This window comes from Leptodactylus fuscus, chromosome 8, assembly GCF_031893055.1.
Source record: "Leptodactylus fuscus isolate aLepFus1 chromosome 8, aLepFus1.hap2, whole genome shotgun sequence".
NCBI lineage: Eukaryota > Metazoa > Chordata > Amphibia > Anura > Leptodactylidae > Leptodactylus > Leptodactylus fuscus.
The window spans coordinates 2,510,858-2,533,336 of record NC_134272.1 but is presented as its reverse complement, the minus strand read 5'-3'; the positions used below and the strand labels follow the sequence as shown (position 1 = coordinate 2,533,336).

Genomic DNA, 22,479 nt, shown 5'->3' with positions numbered 1-22,479 from the left:
GGATAGATAGAAGCAGAATGGCCGACTATGACACTAACCTCAGATCCACTCACACAGGACTTGCTGGAGGAGACATAAGGTCCCCTTTAAGGAGCAGGTTGCATATGGCTTCTATACACCTGTTCTATGAATACTCATCATAATGATCTTTCTAAGAATCAGGCCAGCGAAGCACAAGCACTGCTTTGGCCGAGAGACACTTCATGTACAGCCTGGACAGACGCTCACCGCTATAACTAACTTCTATTCTACATCTTCATTACAGACAAAAGATGTAACTGAATTAGAAAGTCACGAACAAGAACCAAAATATCCATTACTGCAGTAAGGAAAGCTTTCAAGTCCTTCTATCTATAGATGCATTATATGGTAAGGTTTATTATAAAATCACATGGCGGCGGCGAAGAGACTTAAGACAACCTCTGAAATGCATAATGTAGAATAGGTGAATATAAATAACTGATGGGTTATTCTGACCTTGGGTCTGGCGGTATTATACCACATACATAATGCATCTATTGAATGGCCGCTATTCCCATTTGCTTGTCTGCGGTACTTACAACGTACAGGAACAGTGCGCTTCATTATCCGGCCTCCTAATTACCTTGTGTATTGTGAAGAAAGTCAGCAAGTCCTGAAGAGAATTGATGACCATCCCACGCAGCTGCAGGGACATCAGAGACGAAACAGAAGCGAAAAACTCCTGAATCTGCACCGCCGAGTCGTCCTCACTCTGGGGAAGTAAGTGAATCCACTCATCCTTTTCAGACTTAAAGATTGACGCACAATGTGGTATCCATCTGTAAGGATCAGAAACTGAGATCAGAGGCGAAAATCATACAAGATATTACAAACTGAGATCAGAGGCGAAAATCATACAAGATACCGTAATAGCAAGTTCTGAGACTTATCTCTAGTAAATGTTCCTTGGTATTGCAGAATAGTTGTGACATGGCGGTGCATAAAAAGAACACTAAAGACAGACAGGCACAAAGCCAGTGACTATATATCCCCGGACGTCCCCACCTTGTCTCATATCACAGTGAAAACTGAGAAATATACCTGTATATAAACCCCCTCCCACCTTATCACTGTCCTGTGGCTGGATTAGGGGGGTTGTCCAGGATTTTTATTATGCTCTATCCTTAGGATCGGCCATGAAAATCTGATTATGGGGATCCCAACAGCTGGCCCCCACACCGATCAGCTGTATAGGGCTGATTCCAGTGCCTGCACTATACTTAGCATAGATTATGAGATCCTAAATCCTGGATATCCCCTTTAAGACAACTGGCTGGAGCAAGAGCCTCGTCCTCCTTTGTCTTGTCTGCCATAGAAACAGAAAAAGCAGAGAACAATAAAAATATAGCCCAGAACGTCTTCTGTTTGTCTCATAGTTAAGACATATAGTATAGAAGGAGCCATTCTTGAACGTCAGGAGCACCCGGGACAAGAACACAGACTCAGGGGCCACACGGTGGCTCAGTGGTTAGCACTGCAGCCTTGCAGCACTGGAGTCCTTGGTTTGAACCCCGCCAAGGGCAAAAAACAAGGAGTTTGTATGTTCTCCCCATGTTTGTGTGATTTTTCCATCCCATACTCCAAATAAAAGACATACTGATCGGGAAAAAATATAGAATGTGGGGATCACAAAAAGCTGTGTTGTGCCATTCACCATGGCTGACGCTTCAGCAATGTGACAGTTAGGTAGGACTTGGTGCACAGATGCTGGGAGGGGGGGGGGGGGCTCTCATTTTAGAGATAGGTGCAAGTTCCAGAGGTGGGACCTGCATCTATCAGACATTTTGGTATATTCTGTGGATAGGCTACAAATGTCTTTTGTGGGAAGCCCCTTTAAGACTATTCTTGACCTTTAGCATTTTTTTCATTGTTCCCTTCCAAGATCCATAACTGTCTTAGGCGTCCATTGGCGTAGCTGTACTTAGATGCAGGGCTCAGGCAGTGAAGTGGACGTCGGCCTTGGGTGTAGAGAAGCCTGGTTACATCCTTACTGCTGCCCTATGTGTGAGATACTACACATATGCACATACTTGGCTCATGTAACATGTTACCCCATACATGCGTCATGCTCTCAGAATCCCATACATTACATTCATAGTCACGTATAGGAGTGTGACATATACTGTATACTACATGGCTTACAATCAACTCAAATCCAGGGAAATAACAGTGTGGAGCGAGATACAGGCACCCATGGCAGCGGGATCAAAGATTAGCGATAATGAGTGTCCGTCGCACTTCAGCCGTGTTGTATGTAATTGTAGGATAATAACTATCATTAGCTCGATAGACATATACACTATCAATGCAGCCCACACTTGGGCACAATGAACTCACTTATTACGCAATGTCGTGCGGGCTTCTAGGCAATGCCTTTGAACCAGTTCTTCAAATTCGGCAGGCAGCAGCGGTAAGCTACCAGACAGCAATTCTTCTGTGCGCACAAATCTCAGATCGCTGAACCTAAAATGTAACACAAAGAGAGGCAGAGGAATGCTTCTAGATTCTGCCGGAAAGGATTTGATATGAAAGGTCATAGGTCATAAAGCTAAATCGCAGAGATGAAGACCCAGCTTTTATTATTTCTTTATCAGAAAAGCTTTAATGCCACTTCAATCATTGCAGGAAAATCTGGCGGAACCCCGCGTCATATATAACCGTCCCCTAAGCGTCCAGACACAGGGGCCTAGTTATAGTATAGTGGTCATCACTCTGCCAGGAGATGCAGTGAATTCGGTAGATGCCGTAGATATCGGCAGACATCGCTCACTCAAACCTACTCTTCCACAATGAAACGATGACTGGGGGGGAGATATGGCTGCTGGAACACCCCATACAGGGAGCTGTAATACAAGTCACAGCCGGAGCTCGGTATTAATGGTGGACGGGGAAAGTGGCCATTGGGTGTTCAGTGCCGACATCCCGCTCCTGCTCCGACTTGTGCAGCCATAACAATATGTTAATCTGTATTCAAAAGAAGAAATAAAAGCCGCGGCCGACCCGGCCCACAAAGAAGTTCTTGCAGTCTTGTTTTATTGTTGCAAGGAGGGCTTTGGTATAATGTGTCATGTATGTGAGTCCACAGGGTACTGTAACATCATGTGCATGTGTGACAAAGCCGGAGACAGACACAGGACTGATGGGGGGAACGACACGGCTACTGGGCTTTAGGGACATGTAGTAAATGCGTCACCGAAGCCCATCGTGTAAATTACAGGGCCCTGAAGCCCATTACAAATAATCTGCATATCTACAAAACATCTTTCAGCTGCAGACAAAGAAGATAAAAGCAGCTTTGGAGAGTGTATGCGAGGGGCAGCGAGCGTCTGTGCGGGCTATAACGCTATTTCATGCTGACAGACTCCCTTTAAGCAGCTTCAGAACAAAGCGGATTTTCTTACTGAGTCATCCAGAGTTCTTGCAGAGACAACATCATGGGGTTGGTAGTAAAAAGGTGATCTTCATTCCATGTATGAGCCTGGCTGTATGAAGCGTGCCAAGGAACAGGGGCGCGAATTACCCGCTGAGGAAACGAATGAGGGATGTTGCTAATAAACAGTCTGTCCCTCTCATCGGGATCCTTGAGGATATAATCAACTAGGAAATAGAAAAAAATATCATTATCCTGATCACTGAACAACTGACAAAGGAATTGTGGAATATTAATGTGACAGGCAGAGCAAAGAACATGGAGCGCAGTCACTTACCAGGAGATCATTGTCTGAGAAGGATCTATAGATAGAATATTACACAGTATAATATACAGAATGGATCAGAGTGATGGCAATGGAAGGACGGATAGTCTGCAAACCATCCGAGTATGAGCGGCGTATACACCTATATATATACAGGACTTTGTCTCCCTATGTAACGTATAAGTGATAATGACAGTATGGAAGAGAGAATAGAAGCCGCAGGGGAAATATATGATCTATATGATCTGTACAATATACACCGGTGTGATGTCAGCCAATACACACAAGGCTTCAAGGCTGTCAAAGGCCTCTACTGCTGTCCTGTATATACCATTATATACCTAGAGCAGAGTATAAATATTCCTCCATAATGTACTCAGAAGAGATTTTTCCTAGATATAAAAAACCTGCATTGAAAAAGGGTCCTTGACCGCGTCATCGGTTACCAACAGAAGAATTGCGCTGTTTTATGATCCTGCAACTATTGCCTAATAGATTGTTGCTGGGGCTCCCTGCTGATCACATGACCACTGATGGGGCCTCCCTGCTGATCACATGACCACTGATGGGCCTCCCTGCTGGTCACATGACTACCATGACCACTGATGGGGCCTCCCTGCTGATCACATGACCACTGATGGGCCTCCCTGCTGGTCACATGACTACCATGACCACTGATGGGGCCTCCCTGCTGATCACATGACTACTGATGGGCCTCCCTACTGGTCACATGAATACTGATGGGGCATACCCGCTGATCACATGACCACCGATGGGGCCTCCCTGCTGATCACATGACTACTGATGGGGCCTCCCTGCTGATCACATGACCACTGATGGGGCCTCCCTGCTGATCACATGACCACTGATGGGGCCTCCCTGCTGATCACATGACTACTGATGGGCCTCCCTGCTGATCACATGACCACTGATGGGGCCTCCCTGCTGATCACATGACCACTGATGGGGCCTCCCTGCTGATCACATGACTACTGATGGGCCTCCCTGCTGGTCACATGACTACCATGACCACTGATGGGGCCTCCCTGCTGATCACATGACTACTGATGGGCCTCCCTACCGGTCACATGAATACTGATGGGGCCTACCCGCTGATCACATGACCACCGATGGGGCCTCCCTGCTGATCACATGACCACTGATGGGGCCTCCCTGCTGATCACATGACCACTGATGGGGCCTCCCTGCTGATCACATGACTACTGATGGGCCTCCCTGCTGATCACATGACCACTGATGGGGCCTCCCTGCTGATCACATGACCACTGATGGGGCCTCCCTGCTGATCACATGACCACTGATGGGGCCTCCCTGCTGATCACATGACTACTGATGGGCCTCCCTGCTGGTCACATGACTACTGATGGGCCTCCCTACTGGTCACATGAATACTGATGGGGCCTACCCGCTGATCACATGACCACCGATGGGGCCTCCCTGCTGATCACATGACTACTGATGGGCCTCCCTGCTGGTCACATGACCACTGATGGGCCTCTCTGCTGATCACATGACTACTGATGGGTCTCCCCACTGATCACATGATCACTGATGGGGCCTCCCTGCTGATCACATGACCATTGATGGGGCCTCTACGCTGATCACATGACCACTGATAGGGGGGGGGGGGACTCTCGGCCTCATTCACAGAGACTTATATGATGGGTTAGTTCTATGTTCAGTTCTGTATGTGCCAGACATAAATACATATGTACTTACTGTATAATATATAGAGAGATGTAGAACGGTTCTGATAGAAATAAGATAAATCATAAGCAGCTACTCTATTCTGACTGATGAGAGCTATTAGCCAATCCTGAAGTTGAAGATCTGGTCAGGATAGAAGCGTCTGTTGATCTAATGATCTGGCTAAGGATAGTCCACTGCTAGTCAGAACGTATAACTTGGCTGTTCCTTGTATTGATACGGTCGCTCCGGATTGCTGACTTAGTTATTTCTGATCAGTTCTATATCTTACTCTTAGAATTACGCTTGTATTACATATACAGACCAGTCCGGCTCATGCTTATGTCCTAATGTCCAGGTCAAATATGAATTAATGGCTGACCCCCAGTTTACACTAACGTTGCATCGGGATGGGCCTAGAGAGGGGCGAATAGAGAGAACGCATCAAACCTTCAATTAGAAAATCCCAAATACCCTCAAATATTGCAAAAAAACAAGATAAAACTAATCCCAAAATATAAAAACCCAATCTGTTACGGTTTTCCATGTTCTGGCATATTGGATTATATTATTCTAATAATCTATCATGGACTCTGCAGGTTACTTTATACAAGACCACAAACAGCTCAAAGCCTCTGTTATAAGAAAGACGCCCTGAAATATTACAATGTGATGACTTTGTGGCCAGATATTCCGTATCCTGCTGCTCACAGTGATCCATCATGGACACGTCTTACTGTAATGTACAGACCTGGAGATTTATCTGTGTATTACTATGCAAGACTGGCAATCTCATCCCAACCACATATGATTAAACCTTGTAGATGATCAAGTCTCCTGCTTTACTACAACCCTATTCTTTGTATGATAATATATGATTGTGATCGGAAGGAAATCCATTACATGTGACATGGGCTGAGTAACATGAAAGCAGCCGCCTGCGTATACAACATGAATATGGTATAGGGAGATAAGCAATACCCGGCTTAGTGCACCGCACATTATATAGCCTTCCTGTAATGTCACCAAAAACGGAAACGAGCAGGGGCTGATAGCAAGGGTGCAATGGTAAGGGGGACACTGGGGCTATCGGTGGGATATGGAATATGCGATACATTGCAGGAGCCGAAGAGGTGACAGCGCTCGCCCTAAGCACACAAATCTCATATGGATGTAGGTGTGAAAAAAATGCTACAAAATAAGTTTGCATTAAAGATAGAAGTGTGAATAGGATTGTAACTCCCATCAATATTTGGTGTGACCCTTGCCCTTTGGAGAAGGAGTCCTGGACATGATGATCCGACCCAATGATGGGAATTAGATTTGTTTCTTTCTTCGTTCACTTCCAATAATAACCCATTAACACTTTGATTTGGGACAGAATTCTTACTTTGCAGCATTTTCGACACCTGCCAAAAAGTTTCGCACAAGCCGATCTATAAAACGTTGCTAAATGTCTGATCTTGTCTCCTAATACTAAGGATCTCAACAAATCCCTTCTCATTACAACCTGTAAGAAAACCTCGGCGTTTACTTGTCCGACCAAATACGGGATTAGAGCGGGATTAAGCACTTTATTACAAGAGTCTGCACTTAGTAAAGGAAAGCTCCGCACGTTTACTAAGACGAGAGGAGAGGCCTTGAGCCTGAAGTGTGATGCCATGTACTGTATATACCCCTTAGGGCACAAGCAGAACCACCAAATCGCTGTACAGTGAAGGGTTGCTGCACTTACTATAGGCGACCAAGTCTCGCTGCTGGTGGTCACCGGAGAGCCCGGCACCTGCTAAGTCATCGGTGCTCCCGACATTAGGGCTTCAGGGGCCACTTCATATCTGTACATGAGTATTGAGTCTATCTGTAATGTGCAGCTTTAGCAGTCCGGGGCGCCGGATTATCAGATGTTTAGAATCCTAAAGAATCACTTTCCAGCTGTTACAGCTCTCGGGAGTCCTTGTGCGAGCAGTCAGCAGATGCTGGAAATCATCTCGAAGGTCATTTACAATATCTCTTCTAATTGCTTTCTGGGAACAATATTACCGCACCTCAATGCACACCTATGGAAGGCAGCGCAGGAATATCACAGCACCGAGGCAGCTCAGACAGCCAAATTATACATCATTACCGTGCACCTATGTCACCCCTAATACAAGGAAGTGCTGCAATGAAGAATCCAACTCCATAGCAGACTGTCACAATGATATTATCCTGGGAAATAGGAATAATACGTCATGTAAGCCCAGGCTGTAAGATGTGATGTCAGGGGGACAGCCCAGGCTTCTCAGATTCCCTGCACATCTCTCCTCCTCTCCAGGCTACATGGACACGACTGCAGATTCTTTTCTAAGGGTGCATTCACACGATGTAACGTGCCGCTTGATATGGCATGTATACGGCGTGAGAGTTTGCAAAATCACGGTCACAAAATAACGCAGCGTATACGATCCTAACCCCCATTGAAATGAATGGGAGCCTTTACGGCCCGCAAACTCTCACACGCCATATACGTGCCATATCACGCGGCACGTTACATCCTGTGAATGCGCCCTAAGGCTCCTGATTTATTGCAGGTCGGTGTAGGGGGCAATAACCGAAAACAAAAAAACAGGCCTTATACCAGTTTGTGTTATGGTCACTGAAATCTATATGCTGTCTGTTCTGTCCCCCCGCCCCCAAGTCTGTGCATGTATACAGGCCTGTAACCTTATAAATAGTGTGTCCCCAGAACCAGCATATCACCCCAGCCCTGCAGATAGATAGGTTACTGTCCCCAGAACCAGCATATCACCCCAGCCCTGCAGATAGATAGGTTACTGTCACCAGAACCAGCATATCACCCCAGCCCTGCAGATAGATAGGTTACTGTCACCAGACCCCAGCATATCACCCCAGTACTGCAGATAGATAGGTTACTGTCACCAGAACCAGCATATCACCCCAGCCCTGCAGATAGATAGGTTACTGTCACCAGAACCAGCATATCACCCCAGCCCTGCAGATAGATAGGTTACTGTCACCAGACCCAGCATATCACCCCAGCCCTGCAGATAGATAGGTTACTGTCACCAGACCCAGCATATCACCCCAGCCCTGCAGATAGATAGGTTACTGTCACCAGAACCAGCATATCACCCCAGCCCTGCAGATAGATAGGTTACTGTCACCAGACCCAGCATATCACCCCAGCCCTGCAGATAGATAGGTTACTGTCACCAGAACCAGCATATCACCCCAGCCCTGCAGATAGATAGGTTACTGTCACCAGACCCAGCATATCACCCCAGCCCTGCAGATAGATAGGTTACTGTCACCAGAACCAGCATATCACCCCAGCCCTGCAGATAGATAGGTTACTGTCACCAGAACCAGCATATCACCCCAGCCCTGCAGATAGATAGGTTACTGTCACCAGAACCAGCATATCACCCCAGCCCTGCAGATAGATAGGTTACTGTCACCAGAACCAGCATATCACCCCAGCCCTGCAGATAGATAGGTTACTGTCACCAGAACCAGCATATCACCCCAGTCCTGCAGATAGATAGGTTACTGTCCCCAGAACCAGCATATCACCCCAGCCCTGCAGATAGATAGGTTACTGTCCCCAGAACCAGCATATCACCCCAGCCCTGCAGATAGATAGGTTACTGTCACCAGAACCAGCATATCACCCCAGTCCTGCAGATAGATAGGTTACTGTCACCAGAACCAGCATATCACCCCAGCCCTGCGGATAGATAGGTTACTGTCACCAGCATATCACCCCAGCCCTGCAGATAGATAGGTTACTGTCACCAGAACCAGCATATCACCCCAGCCCTGCAGATAGATAGGTTACTGTCACCAGACCCAGCATATCACCCCAGCCCTGCAGATAGATAGGTTACTGTCACCAGACCCAGCATATCACCCCAGCCCTGCAGATAGATAGGTTACTGTCACCAGCATATCACCCCAGCCCTGCAGATAGATAGGTTACTGTCACCAGAACCAGCATATCACCCCAGCCCTGCAGATAGATAGGTTACTGTCACCAGACCCAGCATATCACCCCAGTCCTGCAGATAGATAGGTTACTGTCACCAGAACCAGCATATCACCCCAGCCCTGCAGATAGATAAGTTACTGTCACCAGTATATCACCCCAGTCCTGCAGATAGATAGGTTACTGTCACCAGAACCAGCATATCACCCCAGCCCTGCAGATAGATAGGTTACTGTCACCAGAACCAGCATATCACCCCAGCCCTGCAGATAGATAGGTTACTGTCACCAGACCCAGCATATCACCCCAGTCCTGCAGATAGATAGGTTACTGTCACCAGACCCAGCATATCACCCCAGCCCTGCAGATAGATAGGTTACTGTCACCAGAACCAGCATATCACCCCAGCCCTGCAGATAGATAGGTTACTGTCACCAGAACCAGCATATCACCCCAGCCCTGCAGATAGATAGGTTACTGTCACCAGACCCAGCATATCACCCCAGCCCTGCAGATAGATAGGTTACTGTCACCAGACCCAGCATATCACCCCAGCCCTGCAGATAGATAGGTTACTGTCACCAGAACCAGCATATCACCCCAGCCCTGCAGATAGATAGGTTACTGTCCCCAGAACCAGCATATCACCCCAGCCCTGCAGATAGATAGGTTACTGTCCCCAGAACCAGCATATCACCCCAGCCCTGCAGATAGATAGGTTACTGTCACCAGAACCAGCATATCACCCCAGTCCTGCAGATAGATAGGTTACTGTCACCAGAACCAGCATATCACCCCAGCCCTGCGGATAGATAGGTTACTGTCACCAGCATATCAGCCCAGCCCTGCAGATAGATAGGTTACTGTCACCAGAACCAGCATATCACCCCAGTCCTGCAGATAGATAGGTTACTGTCACCAGAACCAGCATATCACCCCAGCCCTGCAGATAGATAGGTTACTGTCACCAGAACCAGCATATCACCCCAGCCCTGCAGATAGATAGGTTACTGTCACCAGACCCAGCATATCACCCCAGTCCTGCAGATAGATAGGTTACTGTCACCAGACCCAGCATATCACCCCAGCCCTGCAGATAGATAGGTTACTGTCACCAGAACCAGCATATCACCCCAGCCCTGCAGATAGATAGGTTACTGTCACCAGACCCAGCATATCACCCCAGCCCTGCAGATAGATAGGTTACTGTCACCAGACCCAGCATATCACCCCAGCCCTGCAGATAGATAGGTTACTGTCACCAGACCCAGCATATCACCCCAGCCCTGCAGATAGATAGGTTACTGTCACCAGAACCAGCATATCACCCCAGCCCTGCAGATAGATAGGTTACTGTCACCAGACCCAGCATATCACCCCAGCCCTGCAGATAGATAGGTTACTGTCACCAGAACCAGCATATCACCCCAGTCCTGCAGATAGATAGGTTACTATCCCCAGAACCAGCATATCACCCCAGCCCTGCAGATAGATAGGTTACTGTCCCCAGAACCAGCATATCACCCCAGCCCTGCAGATAGATAGGTTACTGTCACCAGAACCAGCATATCACCCCAGTCCTGCAGATAGATAGGTTACTGTCACCAGAACCAGCATATCACCCCAGCCCTGCGGATAGATAGGTTACTGTCACCAGCATATCACCCCAGCCCTGCAGATAGATAGGTTACTGTCACCAGAACCAGCATATCACCCCAGCCCTGCAGATAGATAGGTTACTGTCACCAGACCCAGCATATCACCCCAGCCCTGCAGATAGATAGGTTACTGTCACCAGCATATCACTCCAGCCCTGCAGATAGATAGGTTACTGTCACCAGAACCAGCATATCACCCCAGTCCTGCAGATAGATAGGTTACTGTCACCAGAACCAGCATATCACCCCAGCCCTGCAGATAGATAGGTTACTGTCACCAGAACCAGCATATCACCCCAGCCCTGCAGATAGATAGGTTACTGTCACCAGACCCAGCATATCACCCCAGTCCTGCAGATAGATAGGTTACTGTCACCAGAACCAGCATATCACCCCAGCCCTGCAGATAGATAGGTTACTGTCACCAGACCCAGCATATCACCCCAGCCCTGCAGATAGATAGGTTACTGTCACCAGACCCAGCATATCACCCCAGCCCTGCAGATAGATAGGTTACTGTCACCAGACCCAGCATATCACCCCAGCCCTGCAGATAGATAGGTTACTGTCACCAGAACCAGCATATCACCCCAGCCCTGCAGATAGATAGGTTACTGTCACCAGACCCAGCATATCACCCCAGCCCTGCAGATAGATAGGTTACTGTCACCAGACCCAGCATATCACCCCAGCCCTGCAGATAGATAGGTTACTGTCACCAGAACCAGCATATCACCCCAGCCCTGCAGATAGATAGGTTACTGTCACCAGCATATCACCCCAGCCCTGCAGATAGATAGGTTACTGTCACCAGACCCAGCATATCACCCCAGCCCTGCAGATAGATAGGTTACTGTCACCAGAACCAGCATATCACCCCAGTCCTGCAGATAGATAGGTTACTGTCACCAGAACCAGCATATCACCCCAGCCCTGCAGATAGATAGGTTACTGTCACCAGAACAAGCATATCACCCCAGCCCTGCGGATAGATAAGTTACGTCACCAGCATATCACCCCAGTCCTGCAGATAGATAGGTTAGTGTCACCAGACCCAGCATATCACCCCAGCCCTGCAGATAGATAGGTTACTGTCACCAGAACCAGCATATCACCCCAGCCCTGCAGATAGATAGGTTACTGTCACCAGACCCAGCATATCACCCCAGCCCTGCAGATAGGTTACTGTCACCAGACCCAGCATATCACCCCAGCCCTGCAGATAGATAGGTTACTGTCACCAGTACCAGCATATCACCCCAGTCCTGCAGATAGATAGGTTACTGTCACCAGAACCAGCATATCACCCCAGCCCTGCAGATAGATAGGTTACTGTCACCAGACCCAGCATATCACCCCAGCCCTGCAGATAGGTTACTGTCACCAGACCCAGCATATCACCCCAGCCCTGCAGATAGATAGGTTACTGTCACCAGAACCAGCATATCACCACAGTCCTGCAGATAGATAGGTTACTGTAACCAGAACCAGCATATCACCCCAGCCCTGCAGATAGATAGGTTACTGTCACCAGAACCAACATATCACCCCAGCCCTGCAGATAGATAGGTTACTGTCACCAGAACCAGCATATCACCCCAGCCCTGCAGATAGATAGGTTACTGTCACCAGAACCAGCATATCACCCCAGCCCTGCAGATAGATAGGTTACTGTCACCAGCATATCACCCCAGCCCTGCAGATAGATAGGTTACTGTCACCAGAACCAGCATATCACCCCAGCCCTGCGGATAGATAGGTTACTGTCACCAGAACCAGCATATCACCCCAGCCCGGCAGATAGATAGGTTACTGTCACCAGAATCAGCATATCACCCCAGTCCTGCAGATAGATAGGTTACTGTCACCAGAATCAGCATATCACCCCAGCCCTGCAGATAGATAGGTTACTGTCACCAGACCCAGCATATCACCCAAGCCCTGCAGATAGATAGGTTACTGTCACCAGACCTCAGCATATCACCCCAGCCCTGCAGATAGATAGGTTACTGTCACCAGAACCAGCATATCACCCCAGCCCTGCAGATAGATAGGTTACTGTCACCAGACCCAGTATATCACCCCAGCCCTGCAGATAGATAGGTTACTGTCACCAGACCCAGCATATCACCCCAGCCCTGCAGATAGATAGGTTACTGTCACCAGAACCAGCATATCACCCCAGCCCTGCAGATAGATAGGTTACTGTCACCAGAACCAGCATATCACCCCAGTCCTGCAGATAGATAGGTTACTGTCACCAGACCCAGTATATCACCCCAGTCCTGCAGATAGATAGGTTACTGTCACCAAAACCAGCATATCACCCCAGCCCTGCAGATAGATAGGTTACTGTCACCAGACCCAGCATATCACCCCAGTCCTGCAGATAGATAGGTTACTGTCACCAGAACCAGCATATCACCCCAGCCCTGCAGATAGATAGGTTACTGTCACCAGAAGGAGATATAACAAATGGTCAGCTCAGACACATAGATCTATGAGGAGATGTGCTAGAATTATTACATGGGGTATACAAGAATTTACTGAGACAGACAGGTCAGGAGAGGTGACAGTGACAGATCCGTTCTTAATGTGAAAGTGCAGCAGTGCTTTTCCCAAATTCTGTTGCGGCAATAGCAGCCCATGGTGGGGGTGATTCGATGGGGGGCCCTGGTTGCTCCTTTCATCCTTTGCTTTGTTTAATCTTTGCACCCTTAGGTCAGCCGGACAGGTCAGCTTGTGCAGTATCTAGATGTTATTATCTGATATTCCGTTCCTGTACGTTGCAGCAGATTAGCCGCTCGTGCCTCGTGCTGTGAGCTTCCTACATGTACATAACCTCATAGACCTGAAACCAAATAATTCTACCTCCAAAGTAATGAACTGTGACCCGGCATTACCTGACGCTTCCCACAGCGGGGTCCCTCTTATTAGGGCACTTTCTATTTGTTTTCCCCATTTATTTTCTATCCTGTGGATTTTTGCTCACTTGTACTTATGAGAGATCTTCAGCGGGATGATGAGAGCTTAATGACTTCTTGGTGTGACTCATCGGATCCTGGTCCTGCCCTGATATATCCTTGTATCGTATCGCAGCGGTGTCATCTGTGCTTGATATTAAATCATATATTAAAGATTACATTTTAGATATCTGGAGTTCTGTTTCAAGAATTTGGGTTTCTTAATTCATTTATTGGTCTGTCGTCCAGAGACGGATACAATGATATACGGTAAGTTCTGCTATATGTGACTATAATATAAGTGGTTAGCAATAAGGGATCGGTGAGTATAATATAAGTGGTCAGTAATAAGGGATCGGTGAGTATAATATGTGGTCAGTAATAAGGGAGCGGTGAGTATAATATAAGTGGTCAGTAATAAGGGAGCGGTGAGTATAATATAAGTGGTCAGTAATAAGGGAGCGGTGAGTATAATATAAGTGGTGAGTAATAAGGGAGCAGTGAGTATAATATGTGGTCAGTAATAAGGGAGCAGTGAGTATAATATAAGTGGTCAGTAATAAGGGAGCGGTGAGTATAATATAAGTGGTCAGTAATAAGGGAGCGGTGAGTATAATATAAGTGGTCAGTAATAAGGGAGCGGTGAGTATAATATAAGTGGTCAGTAATAAGGGAGTGGTGAGTATAATATAAGTGGTGAGTAATAAGGGAGCAGTGAGTATAATATGTGGTCAGTAATAAGGGAGCAGTGAGTATAATATAAGTGGTCAGTAATAAGGGATCGGTGAGTATAATATGTGGTCAGTAATAAGGGAGCGGTGAGTATAATATAAGTGGTCAGTAATAAGGGAGCGGTGAGTATAATATAAGTGGTCAGTAATAAGGGAGTGGTGAGTATAATATAAGTGGTGAGTAATAAGGGAGCAGTGAGTATAATATGTGGTCAGTAATAAGGGAGCAGTGAGTATAATATAAGTGGTTAGTAATAAGGGATCGGTGAGTATAATATAAGTGGTCAGTAATAAGGGAGCAGTGAGTATAATATAAGTGGTCAGTAATAAGGGATCGGTGGTCAGTAATAAGGGGTCGGTGAGAATAATATAAGTGGTCAGTAATAAGGGATTGGTGAGTATAATATAAGTGGTCAGTAATAAGGGATTGGTGAGAATAATATAAGTGGTCAGTAATAAGGGATCGGTGGTCAGTAATAAGGGATCGGTGAGAATAATATAAGTGGTCAGTAATAAGGGATCAGTGACTATAAGTGGTCAGTAATAAGGGATCGGTGAGTATAATATAAGTGGTCAGTAATAAGGGATCGGTGAGTATAATATAAGTGGTCAGTAATAAGGGATCGGTGAGTATAATATAGGTGGTGAGTAATAAGGGATCAGTGAGTATAATATAGGTGGTGAGTAATAAGAGATCGGTGAGTATAATATAAGTGGTCAGTAATAAGGGAGCAGTGAGTATAATATAAGTGGTTAGTAATAAGGGATCGGTGAGTATAATATAAATGGTCATTAATAAGGGAGCGGTGAGTATAATATAAGTGGTCAGTAATAAGGGAGCAGGGTGTATAATATAAGGGGTCAGTAATAAGCGAGCAGTGAGTATAATATAAGTGGTCAGTAATAAGGGAGCGGTGAGTATAATATAAGTGGTCAGTAATAAAGGATCGGTAAGTATAATTTAAGTGGTCAGTAATAAGGGAGTGGTGAGTATAATATAGGTGGTCAGTAATAAGGGAGCAGTGAGTATAATATAAGTGGTCAGTAATAAGGGATCGGTGAGAATAATATAAGTGGTCAGTAATAAGGGATCGGTGGTCAGTAATAAGGGATCGGTGAGAATAATATAAGTGGTCAGTAATAAGGGATCAGTGACTATAAGTGGTCAGTAATAAGGGATCGGTGAGTATAATATAAGTGGTCAGTAATAAGGGATCGGTGAGTATAATATAAGTGGTCAGTAATAAGGGATCGGTGAGTATAATATAGGTGGTCAGTAATAAGGGGTCGGTGAGAATAATATAAGTGGTCAGTAATAAGGGATTGGTGAGTATAATATAAGTGGTCAGTAATAAGGGATCGGTGAGAATAATATAAGTGGTCAGTAATAAGGGATCGGTGGTCAGTAATAAGGGATCGGTGAGAATAATATAAGTGGTCAGTAATAAGGGATCAGTGACTATAAGTGGTCAGTAATAAGGGATCGGTGAGTATAATATAAGTGGTCAGTAATAAGGGATCGGTGAGTATAATATAAGTGGTCAGTAATAAGGGATCGGTGAGTATAATATAGGTGGTGAGTAATAAGAGATCGGTGAGTATAATATAAGTGGTCAGTAATAAGGGAGCAGTGAGTATAATATAAGTGGTTAGTAATAAGGGATCGGTGAGTATAATATAAATGGTCATTAATAAGGGAGCGGTGAGTATAATATAAGTGGTCAGTAATAAGGGAGCAGGGTGTATAATATAAGGGGTCAGTAATAAGCGAGCAGTGAGTATAATATAAGTGGTCAGTAATAAGGGAGCGGTGAGTATAATATAAGTGGTCAGTAATAAAGGATCGGTAAGTATAATTTAAGTGGTCAGTAATAAGGGAGTGGTGAGTATAATATAGGTGGTCAGTAATAAGGGAGCAGTGAGTATAATATAAGTGGTCAGTAATAAGGGATCGGTGAGTATAATATAAGTGGTCAGTAATAAGGGAGTGGTGAGTATAATATAGGTGGTCAGTAATAAGGGAGCAGTGAGTATAATATAGGTGGTGAGTAATAAGAGATCGGTGAGTATAATATAAGTGGTCAGTAATAAGGGAGCAGTGAGTATAATACTGTATAATGGATTAGTGACGATTCGGATCATGTTGTGCAGAACTAATGACTTCCAATACTATAGATCCCCTGCAGGTTACCCAGTGATTGATTCTCTTCCATTTTATTGCCGCCTCCCCCGAGGGTCTCACATAGAAGAAATAAGTGTGTGATGTCTCTTTCTAACAATGACAGAATTGCTTCTGATACCTGCGGCTTTCTATGAAATCCACCAGCAAAGTCTTATTGCCGAGGAGGGAAATAATGACTGGCACTTGCTGAACATTAAGGTGACGTCCACATGGGATGGATTGTCCAAGATGGAATATCCTCAGCACAATTACCCAGAATTCTGTGTCCGATCATCCTGTGGCATCATCTATTGTATGGAGATTTCTTGTGTGTACTGCTGAGGGTTTGTCACTGATTGAGACTATTTACTGTGAAAAATAAAATCTGCAGAAAAAAAATCTCATCCTAAAATGTTGCGGATCTCACAGGTTATTTTTTGGTGCAGATTTTATCCGCAGAATGTCGATGATTTTTTTAGTTAAATATTATCCTGTATGTTATTGCTGCTGCTGCAACTCTGTGCCCTGAAGTCTGTCACATGTAAGTCGCGTGCGGACATAGACTGGAACACGGCGTCTCAAACTTTTTTGATTTGGGGTCACCAGTCAATTTTCTAGGATGCCAGGGCCTCACCAGCAACAAAATGCTACCAAAGAGTGCCAAACACATGCCAGTATGTTGTACATATAATCCCCTCACCAGTGCCAACCTAATACCGCAGGACAACACTGAATAACACAATGCAGCAAACAATATCCCCAGCAGAAAAATAACTCCCAGAAAGACCAAAGACCACACTGCAGCACATCTCACCCCAGCGGTGCCAAAGAAGCACCTACTGCAGCACATCTCACCCCAGCGGTGCCTAACAAGCACCTACTGCAGCACATCTCACCCCAGCGGTGCCTAACAAGCACCTACTGCAGCACATCTCACCCCAGCGGTGCCTAACAAGCACCTACTGCAGCACATCTCACCCCAGCGGTGCCTAACAAGCATCACACTGCAGCACATCTCACCCTAGCAGTGCCAAAGAAGCACCACACTGAGGCACATCTCACCCCAGCGGTGCTTAACAAGCATCACACTGCAGCACATCTCACCCTAACATGCCAAACAAGCACCTACTAAAGCACATCTCACCTGAGCAGTGCCAAGCAAGCACCATCATGCAGCGCTCCAGAAGTAACTCAACAGAAGTTAAAGTGGCACTCCAGTGTCTTATTAATTAAAATATGTGTTAAGTTGGCTATTGCTGATGCCCATGTCTAGTGCCTGTACCCGTGACCAGAATTTGTACCCATGTCTATCGGCTGCAGAGCTCAGAATACAATATGCCTGCCAGGGATCTGCAGGCTGCAGGGAGACCTCCTGTTTGCACAGTAACCCATGCTAGAAAAAAGAGGCCACACTGTGATAATCTGACTGAAGAAGGTAAAAACCAAAGACAGTGTGCACAGACAACTATGACTGCCCAGGCAATACAACAAGCGGGAGAATAATCAGTGGAGTGTCCCTTTAAAGGCAATCACATCTTAGATGTAAAGTTTATTACAATGAGCGACTCCAGACCCCGGCACACTTGGATTTCCATTTGGAAGAAATAAGTTGATGTGATAAATGTGGGTTTAATCTCATCAATGTGTTCTCGCTATAAGCTCGAGCAGCGGTAAAAAGGTCACAAGAGCTATTGACTTAGAGGTTGTGAATTTTTTATAGTCCTCGAGATTCTAATCTTTTATCCAGTGTCTTTTAGTTCACAAAGCCCCAGACGTGCGGCGAGATGACAGGTCTAGTAATTAATCAGCTTTTCTACTAATTGATTCATCAATCAGAATTTACATTGTCGGTCTCGATTTGTCAGGACAGTCCAGGGGGCAAACAGCCCTGGCAGAATATTAATAGCGGCCCCGCAAAGAAATGCATTTAATAAAACTGTGTGTCAGTCTGTACTCAGGGGGAAGCAACCGCAACCACCGAGATGAATTAAAACCTGTCTACACGCTCGGAGAGGATCTGCAGCATAAGATATTACCGCCATCATCCGCTCTGAAGACGCCTCTTTATACCGCAGGGATCCAGGGACATGAGATGGTCATCAGAGGGTTAATGTGATCCAAAAAAATTCTGAGAGTGTCAATGGATTTGAATGGACAAGGGGTGAGTAGCACATCACACCTTGTCTTCATTGTCTAAACCTGAATATATAGCTAATAGAACTCCATACAGACTAAACATTGATGGCCGGAGACTCCCTGACATCAGCTATAGACTCGGCTCATGCTATATTTTCGAGGTGTTTCCTGCCTCAAAATCTACTACAAAAAATACCCCAATGCCGCTTTTTTTAGTGCATTCAAAAAACAAAGCGTCTTGTCCTATCTCGCCGTATATTTAGTGTAGGAATCTCTGCTGAAGTCGCAGCACATCGCCACGCAATGATATTTGAAGGGGCTGATCAGTGCGTGCGAACCAAGCGGAAGACAAGACTGAAAGTGCGTCCGGCTTTCTGCTGCGGTTTCTACAGGTAAGATATTTGTCTGATTTTTCGGATGAGTATTTTGCAACAAAACGCAGTGTGAACTCAGCCGTAAATGGTGGCCACCACATATGAGAACACACAAAAGTGGAAAATGCTGTTCAGGGCCACACAGTGATATGAAAAGTATTTGCACCATTCAAGGGTCCTTTAAGGGTCCATTCACACGGAGTAACATGCCGCGTGATGTGGCACATATATGGCGTGTGAGACTTTGAGCGCCGTATACACTCCCATTGATTTCAATGGGAGCCTGGATCGTATACGCCACGTTATTTTGCGGCCGCAAAATCACGGCCGCAAAATAACGTGGCGTATACGATCCAGGCTCCCATTGAAATCAATGGGAGCGTGTACGGCGCTCAAAGTCTCTCACGCCGTATACGTGCCACTTCACGCGGCACGTTACTCTGTGTGAATGGACCCTAATACTGAATATTTATGAGGCAAATGTCTGGCTACATGTGTGACAAAGTCTTAAGTTATGCATGTCGCTAACACTAACTTCACATCTGCATTGGAGTTTCCAGGACAGAAGAACAGAAAAATGTTCCAACTAATAACAGACTGCAACGGATCCAAAGGGACCCCACTAAATATAATGGGGTTATTATCAGCAGTCCTCTCCGGATGAATACGTTTAGCTTGCAGGTCTTTTTCATCCGGGACTTCTGCCAGACTCTGACACAGATGTGAATGTGGCCTAAGTATTCCTATTGTACAAGATTCATTCTGTAAGAAGTGACTATTAAGTGATCGGTGTAATTGATGTATCTGAGAAACAAAACAAGGCGCAGTACAAAGCCGCGCACCCATCCCATAGTCCTGACGTCTATCTGATTCCCTTTCTAAATGGGACAAGTGATGAAGAAAGAATTCTCACCGATGCTCTTCCTAAGGCTCATGTAGTAATCATATGCAATCTCTTCTTTTATTCCTTCAAGCAATTTCTCCCGAGCCGGGTTTCTCAGGAGTTGGCTGGGAACACTTGTTAAGATTCTGTCCATCTGCTGCTTCTCCTGTGGTGCCAGCATTGCTGTCTGAATCCCATGGTGTATGTAGTGGAAATACCTCTGAAACAGTTACCAAGATTGTTATTTAGGATGTAGCAGAAGGAGAGCGGCAGAATTAGGATGTGGAGAAAAGAAGAGTTTCTACAAAGCATCCTGCAGCTTGCACCTTCTTAACCATTTGTAGCCTACAGATAGTTTGGGTCATCGGTACATGTATAATGTCACAGCCAATTTATAACCTGGATGTAAAGTAAAGACTTCATCTGGGTCAGATCCTCTTCACATCTTCGCTGGAGTCTTTTGTCGGAGTCTTCGGTGCAGATCTGTCAGAAATTGGCATACGAAAAAGTCCTGCAAGTCGGACTGCCAGGGATTTCAGCTTAAAAAAGGATGGACACCAATGGGCTACATGACAGTCAATGGGATAGTCAAATGGACCCTTGGGGTCCGATGGTGTCTGCCACAAGTTAAGACATTAATAGGACTTTGGGCAGATTTACCTTGTACACCAGTTTTTTTTTCGATATCTGCGGCGTGATGAGGGGGTTCTGGGGGCAGAAGCAGCAGCTCCGCCAGATTTACTATCATTTACCCCAGAAATGTGGCATAAATAATCAGATAGATGGAGGCACCTATGAGCCAGCGTACATGACTCCCCAGGTGCACAGCCCAGCAAACAGCGCCCCTCATTGATGTGCCCCATAAATTTTAACAAGATTGTCCAGTATTTGCCAAAACAGTTGCACCCAAGCAGGAAATGCTATAACATAGAAAAGTAACCAGTACTCATGCACTGTAATGCTGCTGCTCGGATGATCCTGCCGTTCCTGCAATGATGATGTCACACACATAATTCATGTGATCACTGCACCAATCACTGGTCTGAGTGACGTTTGCAGGCACCACCGGTGACCACTGAAGCCACTTATTGGCTGCGCGGGTCACGTGTATGATCCAGGCCATTGCTGCAGGCCTGGTGTAGCGACGCTGGAGGGATTGAAAGGGTGAATACTAGTTATTTTATTATTCCAAACCATTCCCAGCCTGTATACAAACTTCGGTAAATGCCAGACAACCCCTTTAAACATCTTCAGCAGGGATATTGATTGCAGTAGATGAGAATGTTATTTTTTGGGATGCAAATTGTTCATAAAGATGAGACCTGGCAGTCTGTGTAAATGGAGCCATAATCTTATTGGCTTGTTGTGATGTGTATCGAGCTTCCCCAAATGAAGAGCCGTTCTCATTATGTAAATCCACTTCTAGTTATAATTATGCAGATTCTCCGCTTGTGAGGGCCTGTTCATTATACAAACTTTCTTCTTAAGCAAACTTCTGATAAATCTGGCATAGTTTAAGCCTAGCCTAAGTTTACAATGTCAGTTTTGGACTGTATTAGTAAATCTGCCCCGGTGTCTTATGTAAGGGCAGTAAGTCAGATTTTCCATTCCTTCCTATGACAGCCTTGATGTGAATCTCACAGGAATGAACAGAGAACCTGACTTCATGACCACAAATAAGATGCTGTGAGTGTTATTGCTGGTCATGTGATACAGCGAAGGACCGGAATGGAGCAGATAATACAGAAATACGGCTAGCGGTAAGAAGATTACTAAAATGTCTAACGGGCCACAGAATACAACGCTTTATGGCAGCGCTGCTCAAGGGTGAATGATGATCTGAGCAAAGTAAATCTGAGATCTAAAACGTAACCAATAACGTTACTATTAACATCTATTGAGAAAGTCTGCCAAGAACCTGCATTTGGTATCAGAGGAGGTGTACAAGGCCCTTGTGTAATAACCTCACCTCCAAGTCTCTTTGAGTCGGCTTATTGCGCTGTTTTTCTCTCTCTGCCTCCTGCTGTAACATAATCTGTAATTGTTCCTCGGGAGTAATGGGCCGGCTCAGTGGGTAGGTCGCGCTCTGTGTCTGCGGTACGTTCTCATCTATAGACATCGGCTCTAACGCTCCATCCCTCGCTATTATCCATCTGCATAATAAT

General features: G+C 45.8%; 1 protein-coding gene across 1 annotated transcript in view; it reads right to left on the bottom strand.

Annotated features, from left to right (window-relative positions):
* DNAH3 (dynein axonemal heavy chain 3) overlaps nt 1–22,479 on the bottom strand; it is a 195,244-nt gene that overhangs the window by 150,998 nt on the left and 21,767 nt on the right. The window contains exons 6-10 of the mRNA XM_075284877.1: nt 22,284–22,467; nt 20,345–20,534; nt 3,423–3,618; nt 2,359–2,484; nt 605–800 (exon numbers count right to left, since the gene is read on the bottom strand). Of these exons, the coding sequence (XP_075140978.1) occupies nt 605–800; nt 2,359–2,484; nt 3,423–3,618; nt 20,345–20,534; nt 22,284–22,467 (892 nt within the window). The remainder of the gene's footprint in view (nt 1–604; nt 801–2,358; nt 2,485–3,422; nt 3,619–20,344; nt 20,535–22,283; nt 22,468–22,479) is intronic.